This window comes from Octodon degus, unplaced genomic scaffold (assembly GCF_000260255.1).
Source record: "Octodon degus isolate 3935 unplaced genomic scaffold, OctDeg1.0 scaffold00010, whole genome shotgun sequence".
In the NCBI taxonomy this organism is placed as follows: domain Eukaryota; kingdom Metazoa; phylum Chordata; class Mammalia; order Rodentia; family Octodontidae; genus Octodon; species Octodon degus.
Genome location: NW_004524586.1, coordinates 3,698,578 through 3,722,863, shown reverse-complemented (window position 1 = coordinate 3,722,863; position 24,286 = coordinate 3,698,578). Strand labels below are relative to the sequence as shown.

The 24,286-nt window shown below is 47.0% G+C and overlaps 1 protein-coding gene across 1 annotated transcript in view; it reads left to right on the top strand.

Annotated features, from left to right (window-relative positions):
* Blnk (B cell linker) overlaps positions 1 to 24,286 on the top strand; it is a 75,714-nt gene that overhangs the window by 40,062 nt on the left and 11,366 nt on the right. The window contains exons 5-13 of the mRNA XM_012513482.2: positions 1,701 to 1,857; positions 4,768 to 4,928; positions 10,688 to 10,769; positions 12,388 to 12,459; positions 18,951 to 19,023; positions 20,695 to 20,722; positions 21,468 to 21,510; positions 23,548 to 23,632; positions 23,965 to 23,996. Coding sequence (XP_012368936.2) covers positions 1,701 to 1,857; positions 4,768 to 4,928; positions 10,688 to 10,769; positions 12,388 to 12,459; positions 18,951 to 19,023; positions 20,695 to 20,722; positions 21,468 to 21,510; positions 23,548 to 23,632; positions 23,965 to 23,996 — 733 coding nt within the window. The remainder of the gene's footprint in view (positions 1 to 1,700; positions 1,858 to 4,767; positions 4,929 to 10,687; positions 10,770 to 12,387; positions 12,460 to 18,950; positions 19,024 to 20,694; positions 20,723 to 21,467; positions 21,511 to 23,547; positions 23,633 to 23,964; positions 23,997 to 24,286) is intronic.

The following is a 24,286-nucleotide window of genomic DNA, read 5'->3' as shown; positions in this document are numbered from 1 at the left end:
GGCCGTCAGCTCGCAGGACCAGACCCGGAGCCTAAGCTCCTTGCTGTGCTCAGGGCAGGAGCAGAGCCCCGCGGGGTGCGGCAGGCGAGGAGGAGCTGCCCGTGGGAACAGCTGGCAGCTGTGCACTGCAGCGAGCAGACAGCCCCGTGGAGGGGCTCCGCGGCCCCCGGGGGCCTGCAGCCACTTGTCACTTGGACAGGATTTCATAGGGCCAAGGCATCCTCAAAGCCTTTTTCTTCACAATAATTATCCTTTGGTTTTACTAAATTCGTCCAGAATATTAGCCTGCTCCAATCTGAGTTTTAGATTTGAAAGAGACCCGAGAGGCCAGCCACACAGTGACGTGCCCCCATCGCAGAACAGGACGCTGAGGCCAAGAGAAGGGACACAACTTTTCAGTTGCTCAGATCTCAGGGAGCAGTGGAATGAAAGAAGTCGTGTCTACCTCCAGGCAGGGCCTAGAATGGAGCCTGAGCCCGGCTCCTGGCGTTGTGCGCCACCTGGAGGTCAGACAGAGCCTTAGGCGACAATAGTCCCCGCTTCTCCAACGTAAGAAGACAACTGAAGGGACCCTGATCTCTTCACAGTCACTTGGGCATGAAAGCCCGCTCAGCGCCCTGGAGTACTGATTCCCAGAAGCGCTGCAGCTGCGCCCTCTGCTGGCCACACCTCAGGGTCACAGCGGCTGCCAAGGGAGACAGGGCAGGCCACCTCTCCATCTCTCCAAAGGAAAGAAAAGAAAATGATCTTGTTCCTCAATGAAAAGGGTACACAGTGGAAATTCAGAAGATGCAAAGTAAAATCTGGAGAGGAGAGAGAACTTCCCCCACAGGCAAACAACCCAAGTTAAGACACTGATGATAATGCAGGCTTGCTCTGAGCCTCCAGGTAGGCCTCACGCACTCCTGAGGGAGGCAGGCCAAAAGCGAGCGCTGCCTCCCTTCCCGGGATGTGTGGATCATGCGCTGTACAGCCGCGCGAGCAGGCAGTGCCAGCAGAGGCCAGGCCTCGCGGGTCCCAGCACATGAATGCCCACAGGAAGGGCACGTACACAGCATGCCTGGCAAGCCCGCACCGTGGCGCTGCGTCTGGGGAGAGGAGCTGAGAGGTGGGAGGATTTCACTTTTCTCATTCTTTTTGGACTTTATTTTAAAAAGAAAAGAGAGAATAAATTTTCAATGAATTTCAGATTTAACCTTTCACCCTCAACTTAGCAGCTCTGCATATATATATATATATATATATATATATATATATATATATATAAAGCAATTCTTTCCCCTGGAAAGATGTCCCCTCTCCTCCTATTATACCAGTATTTTTCTTAGCTATCAGTATGCATGATAAATAAAGCCGATTAGTTATTCATTTAGTTGGTTTCTTTTAATATCTTTTAAAAATACATTTCTTATCGCCTCCTGATTTTGTCACATGCAGAGTCTCGGCCACCTTGGGGTTAGGGTGGTCACACAGTGCCCCAGATGTGCAGCATTGAGGGAGTGCCCAGGGGGCCGGGGCTGCCGGCTGCAAGCTCAGGCTCTGCTCCCCTTGAGCTGCCTCGCCTTGCAAAGCCGCCTCCCGCCTCCCCAGCTTTGGCGTTCTGGTGACAGCAATGGGCTGCCCCGCCCTCCCAAGATCTGAACGCCCTGCCAGTTCAGAGGCGCAGTCTGGGGCGCTCGACGTGCTGTCTGTGTTTGCAGGACAGCGACTACGAAAACCCGGACGATCACTCAGACTCTGAGATGTACGTGATGCCCGCCGAGGAGCACGGGGACGACAGCTACGAGCCGCCGCCTGCGGAGCAGGAGCCGCGGACGGCGCACCCCGCGCTGCCCTTCCCCAGGGGCGAGTACGCAGGTGAGCCGCCCCGCAGACCCGGCACAGCCAGCCTTTCCGTAGGGCACACAGGAAGAGGAGGCAAACCTGCTCTGCCCAGGGCCCCGCTCCTGTCTCCCAGGCCCAAGTACCCCAGGCAAGTTATGTGGGTGCCCACCCGTAGCCCTCAGCTAGTGAAAGCTTGCCGTTCCAGGAGCAAAGCGCCTTCCCTAACCAGGAACACTGAAAACAGGCAAAAATTAATTTGAAAATTAAATAATAAGCAAACTGATAGCTGCCCTCCGCTCCTCCCTGCCCTCCGCTCCTCCCTGCCCTCCGCTCCTCCCTGCCCTCCGCTCCTCCCTGCCCTCCGCTCCTCCCTGCCCTCCGCTCCTCCCTGCCCTCCTAGTCCCGTAGGAAGTCAGCCCCGAGACTGGTCTCCGCTGTCTTCACGGCCTTCGGGCTCTGGAGTTTCCTTTAAGGCGCCTCTCCGGGACCCTGATGACCTTCCAGAACCCCAGTGTCCACTAGGTCCCTCCGTCCCCAGCCTACACTGCCTCTAGACTGGATTTTTGCCTGGGCACTGGGTGTCAGTGGGTGGTCTAGGCCTGGAATTAGTCTCCGAGGTCCAGTTGTCACAGCTTAGGTCTCAACAAGAGTGGCGATTGTGCCTTTTATTTCCCATTAAAAAAGAATTTATGTCCTAGTTATGAGCACACTGGGAGGGGGACAGTACCAGGGATTGAACTCGGGACCTTGTGCTTGCCAGGCAGGCACTTATGCCTCTTAGCTGTACTCCTGGCCCTATGTCCTAGTCTTAGCAGGTGACTGAGTGTCGTAGTCTACAGCTATGGTCTCCTTAACCCTCTTCACATTCTTGCAAAAGATAGATTCATCTACACTGTACAGTAGAAGGAGGTGAGGCCTGGGAGAGCAAAGTAACTGTGGCAGAGTTGGGGTGTGAGCTGGGCTCTCGCGGTCCCAGGAAGTGGGCCCCACCAACCTGTTCCATGCACCAACTGCCAGACTTAGCTGATGACCTTGACTAATCATTGCAGAGATCCTGGGATGGAGGCGGGCTGTGTTAGGTCTGCTGTACAGACCAGGAGACCACAGTTCAAGGGGGCTAAGTGACTTGTTCAGGGGTGTAGTCTGTCTTCTATATTTTGCTACTTCTGATCAGCTCATATATCTTACATTTAAAAATCTAATTAACCAGGGCCGGGGAGATGGCTCAGTAGGATAAGTGCTTGACTGGCAAACACAAGGATCTGAGTTCAATCCCCGGTTCCGCAAAAAAAAAAAAAAAAAATCTAATTAACCACCAAATAAAATCCACCAAAGTTGCAAATAAAATCTTTGAGGCAGAGCAAAGTGGATGCCTTAGCACCTGGGCTCGGTAAATGGGAAGTCATACACACATCTAGAAGGAAGGAACAAGGGCTGAAGACGAGCAGGGACTAGGAGGAAGACATCAGGGCGTGGTATGCAAAGGCAGCTGCCCCAAGTCAGCAGCAGGACATTGGGGTGCAGTTCAGGTCTCACTGATCAACCATGGCATTCCAAGATGGCAAACACATTAGGCCATTTCTATGCAAATTCCTTAAAATCTGTCTGTCTAAATCAAAGTTAGTTCGCAGCATGAGCTGGGTAGACCGGAGATTCCTAAGCCTTCCCATGGCATGGTAATGAGTGATTTGTTTGTTAAGAGACCCACATATAAACATGAGGTATATAAAGTAAATCCATATTAATACGATGAGCTGTAAAAGGCTCAAGTCAATTTCTGAGGATAACCCACTAATATTATAGACTACTAGACAGTGTTAGATTGTTTAGTTGAATTCAAACACTTATAGTATTTAGATGCCAATAGAATATTCACCTCTGACAGGACAAAAAAAAGGATACAAAGGAAAGACCATTTTGTATTTATATATACAAAATAGGATAAATTTACAGCTACTTTCGCTTAATTCAATGAGAAGAAAGAGGTGTACTAACAGTGTTTGGACAGAATATCCTGTCTGCTTCCTGTACTATGGATAACCACTAAGAAGATAACAATGTACAGTGTATTGATTATCAAAACTGTCCTATTAATCAGCTGTGAAACTGTCTCATTCATATTTATTTCTCAATAAAAAAATAAATAAAATAAAAAATAAATAAAATAAAATAAAAAATTATGTATGCACTGTAGAGATGAACAACAAAAAGAGAGACCCACAGAACCTACTGCTTTCACGTTGTCTTTCCAAACCCTAAGAGAACTCTCTAACATGGATATTATTTTCTTCAGTTTTGAAATGATGAAGTAAGTCCCCCAGAGGTTGAATAACCCAAACTAGTGCAGCTAGCGAGTGCAGCAGGGTCAGAACCCAAATGCATTCAGCTTCAGAACCTAAACTGCTCCCCAAACTGATAGCCCTGAAAAAGAGGCCAGTGGGGATGTGGGGCAGTTGTCCCAGATCCCTGGGCCAAAGGAGGAGTGTCACAGATTTCCCCAGGAATTAGGGAAAGCCACTGAGATTGGAGGAACGTGCAGGTAGCTGAGAGATCACTACCGTGGATACACCTTGAAATCACGGGAGAACTTTTTCGACCTGGAACCTAGACCCTGCCCAGAAGTTCAAACATGGTAGGCATGGGGTGGGGCCACGGCCTGGGCACTGTCCAAGCTCCCCAGATGGTGACAGTGTATAAACAAGGTTGCAAATCCTGCTTCAGAGTTCATCAAGCCGTCCAGGCACAGGAAATTTCCAGCAAAGATACCCTTCTGGGCTTCATCATGTGCACCGATGGACAGTTGAAACTATTTGCTTAGCATGTTTTTTGCCCCACTGACTGTGTCGCTGTCTAGATGTGAGCATCTTTATGTTTTCTAGATCCTCATGGTTTCCACACCAGGAGTGACTTAGAGCCTCTTGTGTTGTTTTTTGTTTGTTCAAGACAACCGGTCAAGCCAGAGGCGGTCTCCACCCTTCAGCAAGAGCCTGCCCGCTAAGCCCAGCTGGCCCTCAGTGCAGGCACGCATCTCCTCCACGCTGCCTGCCCCACGGGCGCTGCCCAAGCCGCAAGTGCCGCCCAAGCCCAGAGACCTTCACGATGAGGTAAACTGACTTGTCCCCCAGGCTGCCTGGATCCCAGAGGAAAAGGGGCGTGACTGGGGCCACCCAGCTGGCAGCAAGCCTCCCTCATTTCAGGTCCTGCTCCTTGACTGCCCGCTCGAGCCCACCAGTGTTAGATGGGAAGATTTTGTTTTCCTGAAAAAAGGCACATACAGTCTTACTTAGGCATCTTAGTCTTCTAGGGTATATGGTGTAGTGTCAATATTGGATCTGTCCCTTTCCTGCTGTCCCCTCTTCCATCTCCCCGGACTGCCTATGGGTCTTTTCTTTCTACCAAAAGGTAGTCTTTCACTGTCTGCATCCTCCTGTGCTTCTCAGCCTGCTCCTGCCTTGCTTTCTTTCCTCCACCTGTTTTTCTTTCTGCTTCCACCTGCATCTTTCTTTTCAGAGCCAGAAAGATGACATGGGACGTGGGCCTGAGACCCCTGGTCTGTGGAAGACCCAGTGCTCTCATGGAGAGCTCAACCCTCATTTCCCTCTGACAGCTCACACACCTCTCCCCAGCCCTAGGCCCCCAGACTCCCTCTTGGGGTGATCCCCTCCATCTTTCCTCTGTCAATGCCTACTTTATAAATGTTCCCTTTGGAATTACTGCCACTTGAAGATGAACAGATGAACTTATTCCCATTGGTATAGTAATGCCTGTGGAAACCTAGTGCTTTGTGGTTTCTGGAGTCTCTGCCTTTTAAATGAAGACAAATACACGCCTCAAGCCAAGCACTAGGACAGCCCTGCAGAGGCAACGGCCTGAGAGCTCTTCATCACCGCCACACATGAGCTTACTGCTGCTTCCTTAATAGCTTGTCTCTAAGTGGCTGTAGATGATACAGATACGACTTCTGCATCCATGACGTCCACCTTGATACAATTTGTACTCCAGAAATTTGTATTCCTCCTCCCTTGAATTTCCCGTGGATCTTTTCTTTCTACCAAAAGAGTCTTTTGCTGTCAAGAAGAAAAATAAGAACTTTTGAATCAAAACATGGGTAGCATCTAGGCCCAAATTTCTGATTTGATCCTTCTAGCTCTGCAATTTGGGGCAGCCAGTAACCGCTCTGAGCCTGGATTTCATCCCTTCTGGTTATTTTGAGGATTTCATATGAGATACAGATACAGCACTAAACGCAGCACCCAGAAGAGGCTGCACACATGCTAGGCTCCTTTTTATAGCAATCCTGTGGTCTCATCTCCCCTGGAGACCAAATGCGTGGAGGTGGCCAGCCATGGCCTGGAGCCCTGAACCTGCTGGTCACCTCTGGGCTCTGCTGTGAGTCCCTAGCCCTTTTCTCTTGCCGCAGTCCACACCACCCCTGCGGTGCAGGCACACCCTCATGCTTCCCATTCTGAGCCCTGGCTGCCTCTGTGACCCCTGCTGTAGAGACAATGTAAAGCAGAAAGCCAACGGACTTGCAGGGCAGAGGTGTGCTGTGTCGACCCTCCGTGCGTCACCCCGAGAGGTGATGCTGTCCTTCCTGGGTGGGAACAGGGTGATAAGAGCTACTGAGGAGGGAGTAGACAGAGAGAACGGCTCCAGGGTCTCGCTATAACTCCTAGTAGCACTTGGCAAATGCAGATAGACATGGACACAGACACAGAATGCAGTGCTTGCTGTTCGGTTTCTCCCTTTCTGTGAAAACAGCGAGTGCAGCCCAGCAGTACAAGGCGGAGTTCTGCTGATGGCAGCCCGCAGAGGCGGCTTGGGCAAGTTTGCACTACTGTGAGAGGCGAAGGACAAAGGAGGCTTTTCTGATGGACAGATGGAGTTGAGATAAGAAAGGAGTTAAAGGGAGGAAACAAGGACCAACATTAAAATGAGACTGAAGCATTAGATGGACAAGGAAGTCAGAGGGCCAGGTAGATAGCTCAGCAGACTAAGTGCCTGCTTAGGCAAGCACAAAGACCGGAGTTTGATTCCTGGCACCACATGCTGCATCAGCCCCAATCCTGGGCACACTGAGCTGGCCACCAAGACTGGGCATGGTGGCACACACCAGTAATCCCAGCTCTGGGGAGACTGAAAACAGGAGGATCACTATGAGTCTGAGCTATGTAGTGAGACCCTGTACCAAATACAGTTTTTTAAAAAAGTCAAATAGAAACATACAGAAATATTCAGAGGAAGCAGCATTTCTGCTGGTACTGCAAGTGGCTAATATTTGACAGATGCCATGTCTAGCTGGTGCACTGAGCATTTTGTACACATGATCTTATTAATCCTCATAACAGCTCTGGGAAGTCAATGCTTACTGTCATCTCCTTTTGCCGATGAGGACACCAGGGTGAAAAGGCATTTTAAAAACTGTGCGGCATCACGGAGGGAAATGGTGGAGCTGGTGCTTGAACTCAGGTAATAAGACCTTGGAGCTCTGGGCCTGCAAAGCCACCCTGTGCCAACCACCACTCCAACGTGCAGCGAGGAGAGAACAGCGCTTCTTTCAACACATTCGTGCCAAGCATGGCGCGACTCCCTGGGCTTCATGGGTGCCCAAAGCAGACCCCTTGTGTCATCACAAGGCAGACAGATCTGTCCTTAGGCTCATCCCTGTGGTCTTCATGTAACTCTAGGAGATTACTCATCTTTCGAGTCCCGCAACCATAAAATTGAGATTAGTACTGTATACCTAATTTAGAACGCATGTATTACTGAAAGAAATCAGTAAAATAATTTATATGAAACTTTTTAATGCACATGTGAATTATAGTAGGGAGACAACTAAATATATGGGTACTTCAAACTAACCAAAATGACCCAATAAATAAATAGGTTATAGGGCGGTGGAATAAAGATGAATTTGTATGTGCCTGTCTTTGTTGCCTGAGAGAAGGAAGCAAGCAAACAGGTAGACTGTATTGCTGAGACATCTAAATATTGAAGTTGATTTAAATGATTTGGAAAGTAATTATTTACCTGTACTTTTTTTACTACTCTATTCTAAGAACTGAAGGGTTTTAATACTTGTAGGTTGGGGTAATGGAACACTACCTGACTTTACAAGATCAGCTGTTGAGGTCACTACCGTCAAGTTTCTATGATTTATTATTCCTGGGTAATGGAGTTTATATCAAAGCACTGCAGCAAAGAAAACATGGCCTTGTTAAGATATAAACTGTGATGTCCTCGATGGCTTACATATTTTTTCAGGTAATCATTTTAAAGAATTGAGGAGAAATGCAAGAAACAAACACTGTATGGCCCCTCTCTTTAGACTCTATGATGGGGAAAGCAGAGCGACCAACAGAACTCGTTGGGATTGAACCAAGTCATTTTTTCTATCATTGCTATTTTCGAATAAAAAAGTCTCAGAAATGTCGTCACTTTAAGTAAATCAGATTCCAGATATTGGAGATGAAATGGCTCCCATTGAAGGTGAAGGAAGAGATGAAAAATAGCAACTGCATGAAGAGGGGAGAGGAAGGGGGCGGGGACCAGACTGCAGTGGGTGGGAACGCGGCTGCTGGTCTGTGAGCTGTCTGGATTTAAATCCTGGTCTGCTTCCTTTTAAGTGTGAGCTCTTCTTTCTCTGTGCCTCGGTTTCTTCATCTTAAAGTAGATCTGATGGTGACACTGCCTTACTACTCGGTTGTTAGAAGGGTTAAATGAGATCACGTTTGCTTGCTGGCTCCACCAACATCTTTCTTATCTGCCTGCCACGGAGACTGTAAAACCTACTTTCAGATCCAGTTGCCTCCTCTGTATCCTATTAATATGAAATCACTCATTCTCTATACTTACAGGCAATTGATTACTGATAGGGTACCAGGACAATGCAGTGAAGAATCATCTTTAAACAAGTAACACTAGGAAAGCTGAACATCAACATACAAAGAGGGAAATTGGACCCCTGTCTCACACCATTGCATTCTACAAATGAATTAAAGACCTAAATGTAAGAGCTAAAAGTATTCAACTCTGAGAAGAAAGCATAAGCAGAAATCTGTGTGGTCTTGGGTTAGGCCACGATTTATTAGATACAACACCAAACGCATAAGTAACAGAAAAAGAAATAGATAAAATAGACTTCAAAATTGAAAAGTTTTGACCACAAATGATAGCATTAAGAAACCCATGCAGTGGGAGAACATTTTGCAAATCATACATTTATTAAAGGACTTGAACATATAGATAATTCCAGTAATTCAATAATAGAAAAGATAAATCACCCAATTAAAAATGGGCAATGATTTGAATGGACACTTCTTCTAAGATGACCAAAATGCACATGAAATGCTCAACATCATTAGTCATCAAGGAAACCCAAACCAAGACTACAGTGAGGGGGCCGAGGAGATAGTTCAGTGGAATAAGTGCTTGCCTGGCAAGCACAAGGTCCTGAGTTTGATCCCTGGTACCACATACACACTCACACACACACACACACACACACACACACTCAAGACTACAATGAACTACCACTTCACTAGGATGCCTATACTCAAGAGGACAGACACTAACAAGTATGCAGCAGTCAGCATGCAGAGAAATTGTAACCATAAGGCAGTGCTTCTGGGAATGAAAACTGGCAGGCTCACTTTGGAAAACAATTTGACCCTTCCTCAAGAAGGGTCAAACCTACAGTTACCATACAGTCCAATAGTATGACCTCTAGGTATGGTTCAAGAGGAAAGATGTCTACACTAAAGCATGTACATGGATGTTTATGGCAGCATTATTCATAACAGCCCCCAAGGAGAAGCAACCTAAACATCCATCGGCTGATGAATGGATAAACAACATGTGATCTATCGGATAATATAGCATTACTTGGCCATAAAAAGGAATGGAGGAGGCCAGGGAGATAGCTCAGTAGAATAAGCGCTTGCCTGGCAAGTGCAAGATCCTGAGTTCAATCCCCACTTCCACCAAAAAAAAGAAATGAAGAAGTGATACATAGAACATGGAAGAATCTCCCCTTCTTTTTAAAAAATGCATTTAGTACAGGGTCTACAGGGTCTCACTACTAGATCGGACTCAAGGTCCTCCTGCTTTCAGCCTCCCAAGCACTGGGATTACAGGTGCCACCACCATGCCCAGTCTCATTCACTGTCTCAGCGCGCCCCAGTCTCCCACTTTTCAATGTAAGAAGAATCATCATCTAACTGAAAGAAGTCACAAAAAATTAACTACAATATGCTCCCATTCAGATGGAATGTCCAGCAAGAGCAAAGGTGTAGAGACAGAAAGTAGATTAGTGGCTGAGGAGGGGTCGGTGGGGAGTGATTCACAGGCGTAAGTTTTATGGGGGGTAGGCAAGAAGAATGTTCTAGTACTACTCCTATGTTCTGTGGTAGTGACTGCGCAGCTTTGAATACAGTCAGCCCTCCTTATCTGTGACTTACACATCCATAGAGTCAACCAATATTGTCTACAAAGTATTTGCTATTGTATAGAATTTTTTCATGTTATTATTCTGTGAAAAACATAGCAATTATTTACTGAACATATTAGGTATTTTAACTAATCCAGAGATTAAAGTACACAAGAGAATATGCATTGTTTATATGCAAATGCCATCTGCTGAAACTATGGGAGGTGAGGATTGGTGTGTTTCGTATTGAGTTGGAAGGTCCTGGGACAAACTCCCCTCAGACAGTGAGAGGTGCGCATATGCCAGGACACACCAAACTGTAACTTCTACCCATCTCATGGGATGTGAATTCTATCTCAAACTTTTACAAAAACCACTCCCTCTCATTCGACTATGAGTAGACAGTGTTCTCGTTACTTTTTACATTTCTTTTAGGCTGACTACGTGGTCCCCGTGGATGATAACGATGAAAACTACATTCATCCCACAGAAAGCAGTTCGCTTCCATCTGAAAAGGGTAAGAGAGAGATGTCTCCCAATTGACTGGAACATGCCAGGTGTTCAGTAAGCAGCTCAGGGGCTCAGGAGCGACAGTGCCCCAGCGGCCGTGCTCGGGGCCACAGCGCGTGCTGGCCCTGGCGGAGCACACAGCACCCTTGAGCGATGCTTCGCGGGCCTGCTTTCCCTCCTTCCAGTTGCGGGAGGAAATGCCACCACATCAAATTATTAGGAAAAAAAACCTTAGCTATTCTTCTCAGCTGCTGTCACTTAGAATGGATTTCTCATCAGACCTAATACAGAAATACAAGTTACCCCATTGGCCTTAATAGTGCACCAGGAAGAATTTCTGCAGAGGCTTGAAAATTTTTGAAAGAGTGACTGTTCTCTGCATTCCAGTTCTTTACATTTTTGGAGTGTCAGGCTCATGAGGAAATGTTTCATTTATAAACCTTACTTGGATAACAAATGCTATTACAAACAAATTATCTAGAAAAGGCCAGTGCCGCATAACCTCAGACCAGACACTGGAATGGGATGTATGTATGGGGGCTATTACCACTTTGCAGAATACAGTTTCCTGTAAGCGATGCACACTCTCACCTCATAAAGCAGCCGTCAGCGCTCTTTACTCTGCCCCATGTAGCAGCCCCCTGCTGTCCTCGCTACACAGCAGCAGCAGCTTCGTGACCCACCTAAACTCCCAAGGTATCATTACCACAAAACGGAACATACACATTCCTTTTTATCCCCACAGAATTCCATGGAGGTTGTGTGTATCACATGTGGCAGGGGAGGAAAGACTGTTAATTTGGCTCTTCGATGCTTGGTTTCATATATTCCTTTGATAAAATACAAAAATCTTATAAAATGAGGTATAAAAATAAAGCCATATTAATATGCTGAGCTGTGAAAGGCTCAAGTCAACAACTTCTGACATTGCCAGTCCTACGGATAGCCCACTACTGTTACAGACTACTGGACTATACTGGATTATTCTGCTGAATTCACACACCTACAATATTTAAATGGCAATGGAATACCCACCTCTGACAAAACTAAATAAAAAAAGAGAGAGATAGAAATGAAGGACCATTTTGTATCTGCATATACAAAATAGTTAGGACAGATATACAGCCACTTCCTCTTAATTCAATGAGAAGAAAGATTTGTACTCATAATGTTTGGGCAGGATATCATGTCTGCATCTTGTACTATGAATAACCACTACAAAGACAACAATATACAATGTATTAAATATTGTAATTGTCCTACTAACCTGTTTTGAAACTGTCTCATTGCTATTTGTTTCTCAATAAAATTAATTAAAAATAAAATAAAATAGACAGAAAAAAACCCAAAAACAAAATCAGACTCTCCAAGGCCTCCAGTTTAGCAAATCACCAAGCTATTGGTGATTATACAAAACCTATTACAAGATAATTTGGATATTCCTTTATTCATCAATGTGTATCCATCCTAAATACTTCTTTGCAAAGCCTTTTCTGAATGGATTGTGTGTTTACTAATAGGTGGTATCCCATTCTTTGAAAATTCTGCCTGATCTATCATTTTTCAGTGCATGGGAATAGTAGAATAAACCTGTATCTTGACTTACCAATATATTTGTGTTTCAGCGCCCATGGTGAATAGATCAACCAAACCAAATAGCTCCTCGAAGTTGGCTTCTTCTCCATTGACAGCTTCAGGTAAAGAATATCCACGCTTTGGTTTGGTTTTGAATCCACTCCAAGGCACACAATCCAGATTAAACATAAAGAAACAATTACTTACATTTACAAATTAGCTAGTGAGTGGGAAGAGAAGACTCACTCTCGTTCGCATCTGCTGCCTGGTGGCACCTCGCGAGAGGAACCCTCGCCTCTTGACCTGTGGATGCTGTCATCCCACCTTGCTGGCGCCTGCTGGGTTTGCCCGTCTCCTGTCCCTGGCTCAGGACATCCTCATGGCTTGGTCCACAGCTGTCCTTTCTGGATATTGTGTTGGTAAAGGCATGGGAGTTGAGCTAAACAGATACGGGGAACCCTTGGGTCCCAGTTTCCAGAGCTCCAGTCCTGGGCCTGTATTTCACTTCTCTAAGGATCAGAGTTTCTCATTTGTAAAAGGAAATAGTAGTTCCTAGCTGTGGCAGTAGAATTCTGAAACTGCGGCATGGCCTCTCTTCCAACAGTGCTTAATAGTCAAAGAGAATAACTTTTTTTTTTTTTTTTTTGGTGGAACCAGGGATTGAACTCAGGCCCTTGTGCTTGCCAGGGAAGCACTCATTCCACTGAGCCATCTCCCTGGCCCCAAGAATTACTTTTCACAGCCGTAGGTTTCATTCGTTCTTATGGTCTTCCCTCCTGTGCCTGAGCCAGTAACTTCCTGGTGTCCACTTGTGACCTGGTTTCCCCCTTATTAATCTGCCTCCTCACACCGTGAGTGCAGTGCTTCCACTACCATCCTCCCCTTCTGCTGGCATGCGAGTCCTCCAGTCGGTTTCTCCATTCGAGGCAGCTCCCAGACACTGTCTCAACGTTTCTGTGTTCTTTCCAAAGCTTGCTGTTTCTTTATCTAGAATTTACCTGTCTGTTGCAGTTGCCACAACCCTCCGCCACTTGACTCTTCTTTTCTGCCACCATCCCCCAGCCTCGTTATACTCCCGCCTCTCCGCTGTGAGCCTCTGAACTCCAGATGCCGCCCACTTCAGCCCATTGCGCATCACCCCAACCCAAGCTGTGGACATCCATTGGTCCAAATCTCAGAGACTGAGCCTAGCTATGCTCAGTCGATACCAGCATCCCTCGAGTCTGAGGTTACAGATGCCAAGTGGTCCTCCAAGCCCTGCCCTATTACCAAGCCAGAGAAGTGTGGGGCCTCTGCTTCTGCTTCCTGAGCACGTTATGTCTCCCTCTGTCTGTCTCTCTGTCTCTGTCCCTCTGTCTCTCTGTCTCTCTCTCTCTCTCTCTGTCTCTCTCTGTCTCTGTCTTTCTGTCTCTCTGTCTCTCTCTGTGTCTTTCTCTCTGTCTCTGTTTCTGCCTGTCTCTGTCTCTCTCTGTGTCTGTGTCTCTGTCTGTGTCTCTGTCTGTCTTTCTGTCTATCTGTCTGTCTATCTCTCTCTCTCTCTTTCTTCAGCCCCTCATCTACATGCACATACATACTCCTCTCTCTTGCAGAACTGAACACAAGCAACACAAGCAATTGGGAGAATGGGCTCTTCTACTGACAGGATCCTGTAAGAGAAAATGCAAGAAAAATATTTTTTAGACTGATTCCCCGTGGAATTATTCATTATAAACTCTTTTCTTATGCATCCTCTCCTTTAGAATCCATGGCTCATTACATTTGGGAGTAGATGTCAGAGCCCTGCTTTCCAGCTCATCTGAGGTCCTGGCCACAAAGGGCAGCATAGCAATGCAAAATGGCGAGGCAAGGTTGCTTCAGTCCTGGTTTACGTCATTACCGTGACATGAACCCTTTCACTGAAACAAATAAATGAGAACCTAAACTTTCCTTTAGAAAAATAGTTAAATAATCTCTCATGTTTGCATCTTTAAAAGCTGTTTGTTTTTCAGGGCCTTCATCCCAAAACACACCCAGTCCTCCTTTTAGCCTACATTGCTCGGGTCCTGATTTTTGGTCTTCGGGTTCTAGCTCTTGTGCCACTAAGTCTTGGCAGCCTTTCAACTCCAGCTTGGGGATTCCACCTCCAGGATCCCTCTCTAGGTTTTGTGGCCCTCAAAGAGTTCTCTTTTGCCAGATAACTCTTGCCCCACACACTCTGCCCCTGCCTAGTCCCCAGTTACTTTGGGTCTCAGTCTAGTCTTCCCAAGTACAGCTCCCTGTAGATTTTTGCCTTCAGGGTTACTTGCGCAGGGGCCCTTAACTGACCTCGCACTGAGATGGGTCCCTGTGATGTGCTCCTCTATCAGCCCCACCCTTGTCCTCGTCCTATGACCCCGCATGAGAGCTCTGTCTGTCCTGTAACCTTCAGCTACACATCTTGCTCACAGCTGTCTCCAGGTGCCTATTTCACAGCAGGTACTGAGGGGGCAGGTGGGTTAGTCTCAGGTGAGCAAGGTCGCAAACATTGGCTATATGTGAAGAATTACATAGCGTGTCATGAGGGCAATAGTCCACTGGGCTTATTACTCACTGCCTTGATGCTAATCAAAAGCAGCTATATTTTAATACTAGAGACATCAGATGAAGAAAATGATAGGTAGGAGGACAGGAAGAGGAAGGAAGTGAGGGGATTTGAGAAGAACAAACCTGAACAAGAGTGAGCTTGTGAGTGTGTGAACAGGATGATTTTTCAAGGATGATTTTCATAAAAGGAATGATCAGTTCACTGGCCTGTGTCACTGGGTCACCATCCACTGCTCCTTTAACTAAAGGCTTCAGAGGACCCTACTGTGCACCTCAGAAATGCCACAATTTGTGGGTGCTCTTTCCACCAAGTGCCATACCATGTCGGTCACCCCTGGTAGTTGCTTTGGTTCTGTGACACTCAGTAAGGTGCTTGATGAGGACTGCATGGGAAGTCGAATACGATGGCAAGCTCTACCCTTCTCTTTGTGCCTTGCTTACTAAAAAGCACAGACAGAGGCACAGACTCAGCCCAGACTCCAAAGTCAGAGAGTTTGTCTTCCAGCTCTGACACTTGGTAGGCACTGGACCTTATGTGGATGAGGTAATATCTGTTTCTTAGTTTCACAGCACCTAAGCATAGGGGTACTGCGAAAATCAAATGAGTCAGTATATAAGAATCGTATCCATAAGACGATACCTCGCTATGATCACCATTCAGAATCCCTTGTGTTCATGTCTTAAGAACTGGCCTTGCTTCATAACCACTGTAGTAGAAGCATCCTGTACAGATCTCAGGGAGCAATTCTGCTTCCCTCTTTTAATATAAATTTTTTCGTTGTACTCTAAATCAGTGATTCTCAACCTTGGCACTGTTAACATTTGGGGCCATATAATCCCTGTTTTGGGAACAACCTTGTGCACTGTAGGATGCTCGGCAAAACCCCTGGCCTCCGCCTAGTATATTGCAATAGAATCCACTGCATTTCTAATTTTCCCTTGGAGTAGCCTAACCAAGAATTCAGAAAGCAAGGGACCTGGTGGTGAGGAAGAGTCCGGGTGTACCTGGGAAGGAGTTGTCCTGCCCCAGCTTCACTCTTGGGTCTCCTCTTGTCCCACAGCAACAGGAAGGCCTGGCCATGAGATAGAGGAATCATTTTCCACCCGTCCTCGGTACCCACAAGAGTCTCTCTGTGCTTCCTTTATCTTTCCCTTCCTAGGAGAAGCAGTAAGTGAACTGACTGCTAGGGAAGTGCCGCTGGGGCTCAGAGGGTCTTGGTTTGAACCCCAGCCCTGCCGCTTATCCTCTCTGAGACTCTGTTTGCAGCACCTGTCATTACAATGGCTTGGAGAATGGCACCTTTACGGTACCGAGCACATTGCCAGCTCCTAAAGGTACTGTGGTGATTGATCACAAGACAATGAAACACAGACAGTAACAATTTATGTGTATTGTGGTCTTTTATGACTTTTAACTTACATACAATAAAACCCATCCATTTTATGCATACAACATTTTTATAAACCATTGCATTTATAGAATAATTATGTAACCATCACCATAGCCCAGTTTTAGACAATTTCCGTGCCCACCCCAACCTCACTAGATCCCTTACATGGTGTTCATTGGTCCAAATCTCAGCTCCGAGCAAGCACTGGTCTGCTTTCTGTTGCTATAGATTTCCCTTTTCTAAATAGATACAGTCACACATCATGTAGTCTTTTGCATCAGGCTCCTTTCACCTAGCACAATGTTTTTTGACCCTCAGAAATACTGCTTTAAAGAGGTTGGCTAGTTCTTTAAGGTTTGCTACCCTACAGTTCTAGGACAGAAATTCTGAATTTGAGAAGGTAAGGAGTGGTGTCCCTTCTTCACAAAGAGGGCAACTGAGGCACAGTGGCTTAGAAAAGGTCACCCAGCCAGTTTGGTGACAGAGAACAACGAGACTCTGTCTTCTGGGTACAAGACTGTGTTTTCCTCCAGTCCTTGTCCTGAGCTGGGGGCTTCCCTCGTCTCTGATTGCCAGAAGACATTTATGGAGAGAGAAAGGAAAGAAGAATGCCGGCCAGCTGCTTGGAGACACAAACGAAGGGAGGCTTAGTAAAAACGAAGTCTAGGCGATAGGTTTGACAGAGCTAACAGACCCGGCCTGAATGGGTGCTCGGCCTTTAAGGAGAGAGAGCCCCAGGAGGAAATGGGCTAGACGACTTATTTTTCAGACAGAATGTCTTCTTTATTTATCTTCCCTGAAACTGTCCCTTGAAATGTATGAGTCACCAAGGGTGTTTTATCAGATCCAATTTAAGTATTCGGCTTTATATACCAGCTAATAAAATGCAATGACGTGTATTGCATTTCAGTTCATTGTCACATACAGTGTAAAAGTGCCAAGTAGTCTGTCTCCAAATTGCTTTTAGAGATGGTATCTAGGTCAGGTGGGCTGTACGTAGGATGACACTGGAGGTGACCTTGCTTCCCAGGGTGCTGGGGAGCAGGGGTACGGCGCACCCCAATGCAGCTCTCGTCCATGAGAGTTTAGGGAAGTCAGCCCCAGGCAAAAGCTGGGTGCAGACACAGCAAGGGAGCTCTGAGTGGCAGCTTGGGGCATTCTACCGAAGTCCACAATAAGGAACTTTGTCACCTCTATTTGTAAATAGGATTTAGGCTTTTTTCCTGTTCAGTGTTAAAATGAGATGGCGCGAAGATACGCGTCTTCCCTGCATGCTGGGAGGGCAGAGGCTGTGTCTGCTCCCTCAGACCTCTTCCTCGGGCCTCCCCACAGCCACTGACTGCTTTACACACAGACCAGCTTCTCCGCAGTGCTTGCTCGCTGATTGTTATGTCAGTGGTGACTTACGTGTGCTCCATCTTGAAAACCGCAGCATGACCTGAGGCCACAGCTAGCCAGTGCGTAGGGCGCTCTCCTCGCGTCCACTGGGAACTGTCCCCCAGCAGCGTGGGCGGCTCTTAAGGAAATCCAACGGTTGGGTTGGACTCTCTGAGGAGCCCTATCAGGAGCCTCCTTGTCTCAGGAGGGCTCCCATCCAAGCAGCCACCCACTGGCCTGAGAAGGAGCAGCCAGCAGGCGCGGAGGACCTGCCTGGCTCTGCTGTCTCCTGTGCAGGCTGCCTTCCGTCCTTGCAGCAAGCTCTGCCCCGCCTCTCTCATGCCCTCCTTCATAGTGATGGTCTGGCTCTCGTCTTTAGGGTGTGGGATAAGTGCAGGGGACGAGGCCCTGTGGGTCCCCTGTACGACTGAAGAGGATGAGGTTTGGGGAGTAGCCTTCGCTTGCCCAGATGTGTTCATTTGTGTCTTGGACAAAGGCCCCCAGAATTTGATAACAGACATCCTGGAGTGATGTGAGGTGCACACACCACACGAAGTGGGGCTGGGGTGGGCAGGGCCTGCCCTGTGTACCGCAGGGGTGGGTTTAGCTTTGGGTGTTTAGGCGCATCTGCCGCCACATTCGTAGAGCGGGTAAAGATGGAGGTGTGAGTTCTTGGCTCCCTCTTAAAGGAATCCTTCCTGAATCCTCAGGATCAAGGGGTCCTGGACTCGCCCCATGCACCTGAGGGTGAGGGCTTGAGAGATGCTAGTATGGAGTTTTAGATCCATGTCTTTTTCTTTTCTTTTCTATTCTTTTGTTTTCTTTTCTTTAATGCATTTGGTACAGGGTCTCACTGCGCAGCTTGGGCTCATAGTGATCCACCTGTTTTCAGCCTCCCCAGTACTGGGATTATAGATGTGTGCCACTACTCCCAGTCTTGGTGGCCAGCTGGCAGGACCTGGGGCAGGGCCAGCATGGTATGCAGTACCAGGGATTGAACCTATGTCCTCGCACTTGCCTAGGCAGGCTCTTAGACCACTGAGCTATCTTCGCAGCCCTCCATGTCTTATTTCTGATCTTACACATTGACATTTGAAAACTGTTATCATCACCTATGCCCACCAGTTTTCTGCCACAACCTCAATGTAACTAGCTCTATGTGTTTACCTGAAAGCAACCTCACTGTGTGTATGTTTCTGAGTCCATCAGGAAGGCCAGCCTGACTGAAACCATCACCCATAGGTGCAGGCCCCAGGCAATGACCCATGCATGTGTTTGTGCAGGTCGAAACAGCGGGGTCTGGGAATGCAAGTCACCTTCTTCACCTGCTGCGCCATCCCCATTGCCAAGGGCAGGGTGAGTACCTGCTGTGGGCAGTGGCTTCATGACATCCACGTGGGCGGAATGGTGGGGATCTGCCACCCTCCGGACTCCCATTAGAAATCTTCCAGCCCCTTGGCAGCCTGCACAGTGTCCCAGCCAGGTGAACCCCTGTTGAAGTCAGAATCTAGGAGTCTTCCCTCCTTTGGAGCGTTAGTTAAATCCTGGGCCCATTTACTTAGCATTCCTCAGAACACCGTAACTTTCAGAAGCTGGTGCCTGAGTAATTTTAAAACCACCTAGCAGATTTCACTTTCACTTTCTACTCCTTGGCCCTCTAAATAAATGCACATGCCATTTATAGCACACACTGGGTTACACAGTCAAAGTAATCCTGCTGCAGCTCCTCGCCAGAGTGATGGGGAGGAGTGGCTTTCTTCCTGAATCTAAAAGGGCTGTGTGAACCGTCAAGTCAGGATTATAATGTGCTAATGTTACAAACACTGACCCCCATAAAATTCTGTTAGTTCACTAGCTACGTTGTTTTATTTTATTATTTTTCGGTGGAACTGGGGATTGAACTCAGGCCCTCACGCTTGCCAGGGAAGCACTTATTCCACGGAGCCATCTCCCCGGCCCCAGCTAGGTTATTTTAAAAGCATACTTAAATATGTCTAAGGATGGCTTGCATAATTATAATCTTAATTCTGCCTCTGTGGTAACCCATGAGAGCTATAATGTTATGGGTTTATTAACCCAAACCATCACACTTCTCACGGCCCAGCTCTGTCATTTGAGGTAAGTTACTTCAATTCTCTGATCCTCAGTTTCTTCATCTCTAACATGTCATTATAATATCCATTTTAAAAGGTTTAAGTAATCATTAAGAGCTCTATCCAGTTCAAAACTTCTTATAAGCACTCAGTAAATCAAAAGTAGAAAACATTTCAGCCCTCAGAGAGAGAGAGAGAGAGAGAGAGAGAGAGAGAGAGAGAGAGAGAGAGAGATTACAAATAAATAGCCAAAAACAAGCAGAAAACTTTAGCAATATTAGTTTCCAGGCTCTGTTGGAGCAAGACACATGGTAATTCTAGCAGAGGCCAGGAGCGGCAAGACTGCAGTCACACTGGGATTCACACTTATCCGGCCTGGGATCTCTGAAAGAAGTCTTAGGTAGGGAGCTAGGAAAGAGTAATCCCCAGATGCGGGCAGAGGTGGCCCTGCAGGAGAAGGTGCTGGCTGCAGCCTCCCTCTGGGCGGTAACCTCATCTCCCCTGGGCGGGAGCCTCGGGTGCTGGGTGCTGGGTGCTGGGTGCTGGGTGCTGGGGCAGAGAGGAGCATGCAGCCACACTTTGCAGCACTGACTCCGGGTCCTGAGTTCACAAGTGAGAAAGCAGCAGGTCAGACCTGCCTCGCAGAACAAGGGTAGGACTCCAGGCCACCAGCTAGTTAGCAGGACTGGAAGAAGAGCAGGGTCCACTGACTCCCTGGCAACGGGCTCCTCTCTGTCCCCTCCCCATCTGTCACTGAACTCTGGGGCTAGAAGGATTGTAACTGAGACCTACGCCCATCCTGGTTTGTATTTCAGGACAGTATTCCTATTCACTTGTATCCCTTTTGTTATTTTCTTTAAATCTGAGAGTAAGGTAAACCAGCTCTGCTTCATCTTCATTGTGTTTTAACACAGCTAACCTCTTTATTCCACAGGAAAATAACAGCTACGTCGCTGAAGACAGTAAGTTAATTACACATTTGAAACTGCTTCCTATTTCTTGTACTGTTTTTTCCTTACGCACTTAAAGCTGAAAATGCTCCCAGCCATTGTGTACACAGCAGTCTTCGCAACCGAAGCTGCTTGCTCAGGCAGTCCTCAGGCCGCCAGGAAGGTGCTGCCCATGAAGACCTCGGCCCCGTGGGGCCTGGTGGCTTCCCTGAGCCTGTGCAGCCAGGCCCCCTGCCTCCCACCACATCTATGGGAACCCCTGCGTTTGTCCCATGCCTCCTGACTCCCGAGCCTAGCATCAGACCACAGATTCAGAATACACTCGGCTTCTCGCCAGAACTTGGAGACATCCCACTGTGTGAAGCAGCCTACCTGGGCCTGCTATGGGATTTGAAACTGACAGCTGTTTAGCAAGCACACGTAAGGTGGAGTCATGAGACCAAAGTCAAACAGACATGTGACATCCCTTGCACAAGTGCTACTGTAGCCAGCTGCCAGGGGGACACGGTATTCCACAGAGCAGAGAGGGTGCCACACCAGGGTAACACTGCTCCTCTGGGGAGGCAGTCTTGGCCACTTACCATTTCATGCAGAGGGTGGGCTGGGGACATGTGTTTTTAATTGTCCTGGTTATGCCTGGGAAAAGAGCTAAGCATCACGGAAAACTCTGCCACAATATTTATTTAACAAATTGCTTGGGCCTTTACTTCCATGTTTCACTCTGTTTAATATCTTTGTCTTTTTTTTTTTAATATAGACTCCAGTTGCTCCTCAGCAAAATGCAGCAAGTGTTTGTGAAGGTAATTTTTTTTAATTTTAAATGATGAATATCTCCTCTAAAAATAATTTAAAATAAAGATGTATATATAAAAATAAGTTTGAATTCCTTTCACTATTTGTAAGCCAATTATAAACATGACTTCAATGTTTTAAACACAATAATCTTTCACTTTCCAATGGGTAGTGTGAGTCGCCAAGCTCGCTTGGTGGGTGGGTCTGGGAGCGAGCTGACCTCTGTGTACCAAACACCTGCTCACCTGAGACAGCTGCAGCTGCCCAGGAAGCTATGCTCTGGCCCTGGCCAGGTCTGCAGGCTAATTTAGAGCCATTCCCCTACTTCTGAACTAACAGTTTTAGACAACAGAATGAAATCTTTTTGAAGATCTAATTTAATCTCTTTTAAAAATCTGTTTAAGTTCTTTTGTTAAATTTTCAAAGGTCAAATGTCTGTCTTTTCGGCGTATCTTCAAAATGCTTTTATGACTTTGTCTTATCATAACTCAAACACTTAATGTGTTTTTTATGACTTTCCCATTTAAATAGTATTTCTATTTGAAAAATATTTACTGGGAAAAAAGACAAAGAAGTAAAAACCATACGTAATGTCAACACTCAAAGCACTGTCAGTGTCCACGTCTGCACCCATTTGATTCCACACCTGGAGGTACCCATGTGAGCAGTGTGAGTGCGCTCCTCGTTTCCTGCGTTAGTGTGGCCGTGCTGACACACATTCTGTTGGGTTTCCTGAGGACGATCCTCCCGATCGGCCCGGTGTGCATTAGCCCTCACCTCTCACCTACAGTGGCCCCGCTGTATGTTCTTCATTCTCCTCCCCCCAGGTCAGTTCTGAGGCACCCCTTCTTTTCTGTCATCTTGCTCTCTTTGCCTTTCCGGGATTCCCTTTGTTTACATGGACATTCCATGCATTGTTCGCATGTCCTTCCACTCCCTGCAGTCTCTTCTGCCCATTGAGCAGGGAGCTTACAGACAGGGTGACCTCCGGGGCCTCTAAGCCTCTGAAAATGACATTATTATAAGCCTCTGTTTTGGATAAGTACAGCCCTTTGCAAAAGTCATAGCTTTGAGCACTTCGAAAAATTAAGCAAGCATGGGTTTTGTACATGTCTCGTGTTTATTTTGAGTAGAGGCAATGGTGCTCAACCCCAGAGGAAGCGAGCAGCCTCGGAAAGCCTTCGAGGAGGGCAGAGGCAGGGCAAGTGTGGTCAGAGTTCCAAGTTGCTGGACCTAGTTTGGTCATTGTTTCCCCTTTGGAATTTACCAGGCTTAGTGGTTGCTGTTGTTTTATGCTGCGGGGGCTCAGACCCAGGCCCGCACATACCAGGCGGGTGTTCTGACACTGAGCTACACCTCCAGCCTGAAAGGGACCAAGTTCTAAACAGATGAACAAAACATCTAACAGCGTAGTCAAAAGTAAAACGCAACACATATGAAATTCAACCCTCCGAGCTTCACAGCCTCCAAACCCTTGAGCTCATCTTAGGAGGTACACCAAAGAAACTGAAGTTATTCTTCCTAGTCACAGTATTTGAATTGAGTTCTTATGACTTTTGTTTCTTTTGGGTTTTTGTAACTCTAAAGAGAAAGAGAGAGAGAGAGACAGCCAGACAGATAGACAGACAGACAGACGGACAGACAGACAGACAGACAGACGGACGGACGGACGGACGGACAGATGGACAGACGGACAGACAGAGACAGAGAGGAAGGGAGAAAGAAAGTAGAAGGTGAGTGTGCAAAGGGTAGCCATCATTGTCCTCTCGCAGCACACCCGTGCTCACACTTAAAGCTCCTGCCCCAGTAAGTGGGGACTCCAGGGGCACGGCCAGCATGTACGGAGAGTGCCAGTGTGCAGCCGTGGCACACAGAGTGGGAGTCCTGTGCCCAACAGCACACACATCCACCGCTGACACCCAATGGAAGATGGGCTTCTGGGAGGACCTCTGGCCAACTTGATCCCACTTGAGCCATATGGCGGGGTTTGGGGCTGGGGACAGACATTTCACTCTGATTCTAATATAAGAATTTTCCTAATCCAGACAGGCCTATACCTGCTGAACGCCACCGAGGGTCTAGTCACAGACAAGAAGGTGTACCGTCCCCAGTGTTTCCTCCTGCCCAAAAGTAAGATTTTTTTCCCTTTATAAAAAAGCTTCCTTTAGTGTGGGGGTTGTCGTGTGCTTCATTACTTTGGATACTGGCACTAGCTTGGCAGGCTGAATAAAAATCCAGTATTTCATTGCTTTATAAAAAAGTGTTCAGCAACTTAAACTGGATAGAATTGCAGGGACTTACTATCAGGATTAACTATTACACACTAAAATATAACACCCTAGTCAATTAGTCAAAACTGAGGGAAACAACTTTACTTCTCTTTAATGAATCTCTTATTTTCAGATATTTCTTATTGGCCACTGGTGTTGATTCTGTTGTAACGTATCTGCTCTTTTTTTCAGACAAATCCATCAGAAGCCCGTACCTCTGCCACGTAAGTACCATGAGACCATGAAGAGGCAAGGCTGGTCTTGGTGTCTGCCAGAGCCAGGTTCTAGCACATCACTGTTGCTTGCAGCTGTGTGGTCCTAGAATCTTCTCCTACCTGTTTCACCATTTGTGAAATAAACTTCATACCATTTTTGATACATTTTTTCTTTTTAAATATTGATTTTCTATTTTACTGGCTGGCCATCTCTTAAAAGCAAAAACAGGGGCCGGCCAGATAGCTCAGAGGATTAAAGCACCTGCTGAGGCAGAGGCAGGGCCGGGGGTTCAATCCCT